The 3,107-nt window shown below is 43.7% G+C and overlaps 1 protein-coding gene across 1 annotated transcript; it reads right to left on the bottom strand.

The window, feature by feature from the left end:
* Positions 1–1,572: 1,572 nt before the first annotated feature.
* hoxb8a (homeobox B8a) lies at positions 1,573–3,107 on the bottom strand. Its single transcript, XM_030793377.1, has 2 exons — positions 2,684–3,107; positions 1,573–1,889 (listed from the first exon to the last, which is right to left on the bottom strand). The coding sequence occupies exons 1-2, from the start codon at positions 3,105–3,107 to the stop codon at positions 1,573–1,575; spliced, it is 741 nt and encodes a 246-aa protein (XP_030649237.1).

The following is a 3,107-nucleotide window of genomic DNA, read 5'->3' as shown; positions in this document are numbered from 1 at the left end:
ACTGAAGTCGGTATGTTCTGTCTGTAATGTCGGGTGTGTCCGTGGTAAGTGCCTGGTATGGCATAATGGCAAAGGCCCTCATTTGAAGGAAGTTTCTGCTTCAGAGCGTCCCTATAGCCAAAGCAATCAGCACCAACCACCCATTTCCATGGCGACGGGATGGCTCAATGCAACATAAACACTTCTACCCCACATATACTTTATAAACATGCAGGACAACTTCAGCACAGTGTGTGTGTGTGTGTGTGTGTGTATGTATGTGTGTGAGTGTGTGTGTTTGTCTGCCGCGTGCATGAAGTATTTTGTGTGTCCATTATACTCTTGAAAAGATCTCCTTATGACAATAATTCATTTGATACCCAAGCAATAATTCCCACGTGTATACGTCGCCCACATGTTTTTTTTCCACATTCCAGCATTGGATTCAGTGCAAATTAAGAGAAACTTAACGGTCTAAAATATATTACTATCGAGTTTTGACAGCGCATGGCGTGTTGTCTCCTGTCTCCACAACTGTAACTTGGCAAATGAGTTCGTTTGTCTGTAAAAATAGTAACAAGCGGTTTGTGCTGTGCTTTTAAACATCTCTCGTAACACAAATTGTTGACACTGTTGCACAACTCAAACGTATGTATGTCTCTTCAGTTGAAAACTGAAACAAATGTCGACGATATAAACATCTATGCAGGCCTAAAAGTATCTGAGTGTTGGCTGAGCCAGTCCACCTGACGAGTCGCCATCCCTGGGATCCGTACCTTGAAGAAATGAAGAAGAGAACACCAGTGATGTCACGGATTCTCGCTTGTAAACTTTATTGTGCCCCCCTCCCCTTTCTTCCACTGCTTCCAGGTTTAGACAATAGAACAAAGTAATGAAGAACAATAAAAGCATACTGTCAAGTCCTCATAAACTAATTCACGAGTACAGTACAAAATCTGTTTCACAGTAAACGATGGGTCACATGACATCCTTTTTTTGTTTTTCATTTTTATTTTTTTTTTTTTCATGATTTTTTTTTCCACTGTGCGCATGCTTACCCCAAGAAAGGAAGACAAAATATACCATCAATTTGAACTAAGGAGGGACGCGTGTAGAAAAAAGAGAACCTACGGTAAATATAGGCAGTTTCATGTTGTTGGAAGTCGTTAATAGCTACTTCATCATTATAACATATAAGTGAGAACAATTAAAAGTGCACCATTTAACTTAAAAACTATACAGCTGCCAAAGTTGTTAATGACAATATCCTAACAATAGAAACATGATTCCACAATAATTATTTCACAAAGAAGGAAGCTAGGTTTTAACACTATAATATTTTCAGAACGTCAGATAAAAAGTAGAAATGCTTCATTTCTTCCGTCCCCATACAGTTTCTTGGTCACCACAGTAAAATAAAAGTTCCTTCGAGTCAAAAACGCCTGTAGGCTTCCCAACGATTGAAACGTGTAATGACCAGTCTTGGACAGCCATGTTTCCGAGTCAAACACCCATGCTAGCGGCTCCCCTCTCTTCATTTACCCCCGTGTCTTTTGTTTTTATTCTTTTTTGGGGGGCTATTGATTGCTCTTTTCACATTTGTTTAGCCTTATCGTAGTCTTCGCCGGCTGACTGTGCCCTAACAGCCTGCTCTTTTTCCCGCTTCTCTTTCTCGATTTCCTCTTGTTCCGACTTGCTGCTGGGAAACTTGTCCTTGTTGTTCTCCTTTTTCCATTTCATGCGCCGGTTCTGAAACCAAATCTTGACCTGGCGCTCGGTCAGTCCTAAAGCGTGCGATACCTCGATTCGCCGCTTGCGGGTCAGGTAGGGGTTGAAAAGGAATTCCTTCTCCAGCTCTAGCGTCTGGTAGCGACTGTAGGTCTGACGGCCTCGTCTACGTCCAGCAGCTACTGGCAAAACGGAGAACATACATTTTAGACAATGTTTTAAACCTCTTTCAATGTAATTCACACTTAAGGAACAGGAAAATGAATGCAGAGCCTGACATCACATTGTGATTAAATGCCCTTACTTATGGTATACCAGAATGAATATGGTTATTTTAAAATCTACTCTTAAAAGGCAGTAATTTGGTAAGATGATGCCGTCACTTCAGTATTTAATGTATCATGAAACGTAGGATGTAGGCTAACGTATTAAACGCCCAGCAACCAGATAAGCAATAGGATTATCCGTAAATACTACGTTATAAAGACGTCGAATCTCTGGAGTCGACAGAAGCTATGACTTCTCACATGTTCAAAGGATTAGGCTAAGCCATAAAATACACAACCTGTGTGAAATGGCCACCGTGTAGCGAAATAAGCCCCGACATCACTGTGAGTCGTAAAAGCTCGCAGTAAAACTTTGACCGGGGTGAGAAGTGAGGAATCAGCTGTAGGGCCAGTGGATCACACATGGAGGGAAACAGAGACGAAGAGGGGCTTTTCTCTTTCTCTCCTCTGTCCCTCTCTCAACCCCTCTCCCCTCTTTCTCTAGAGGGGTCATTAAACTGTAAAGTGATTCACAAGTTTTGAACACCATAAAACAATAAACGCACTATTGTCCTTCCCTCACACACAGGAAATGCGCCTCTTAACTCGAATTGCTTGAGTTTGGGGGCATCGTTGTGTTTTATTCTGCTTTCTCACACACAAATACGCACAACCAGGATTAGAAGGGCTGTATCTCGACCGAGGCTCACCTTGCGGTCTCATCCACGGGAACAGCTGCGTGGGCGACGGACTCTGGTCTGTGGTCTCCGTCTCGTCGCCTATGCCCCCTGCGGCGAGCTTGCAATCGCTGTACTGGACCAAGTCGGCGTCCTGGGCACCGAAGAGCGTTTGCCTCTGAAGAGCATCGTAACCGTAGAAGTTTGCTGGTTCCCCATGACACGTTACAGCGCAGGGACTCTGTTGGTATGGAGCTGCAGACAGCGTAGACGCGCCGTGGTGGTAGAACTCTTGAATTTGTGGAGCATGTTGGAAAGTTGCCCCGGTACCGGGACCGTACACCACTGTAGGTCTAGTACCCAGATCCTGCGCAAAACCGCACTCGTAATAGTTGGGACGTAAGGACTCCCCACTTTTGTATTTGGAGAACAGAGAGTTGACAAAATAAGAGCTCAT

This window comes from Chanos chanos, chromosome 16 (genome assembly GCF_902362185.1).
Source record: "Chanos chanos chromosome 16, fChaCha1.1, whole genome shotgun sequence".
NCBI classification, from domain to species: Eukaryota; Metazoa; Chordata; class Actinopteri; order Gonorynchiformes; family Chanidae; genus Chanos; species Chanos chanos.
Note: the sequence above shows the minus strand (reverse complement) of the source record. Positions and strands in the feature narration are given on the sequence as shown.

Coding starts and splice junctions, on each gene's coding strand:
- hoxb8a (XM_030793377.1), bottom strand. CDS start 3,107: ATGAGCTCTTATTTTGTCAACTCTCTGTTCTCCAAATACAAAAGTGGG. Junction 1,890..2,683: donor CCCGTGGATGAGACCGCAAG/GTGAGCCTCGGT, acceptor CCGTTTTGCCAG/TAGCTGCTGGACGTAGACGA.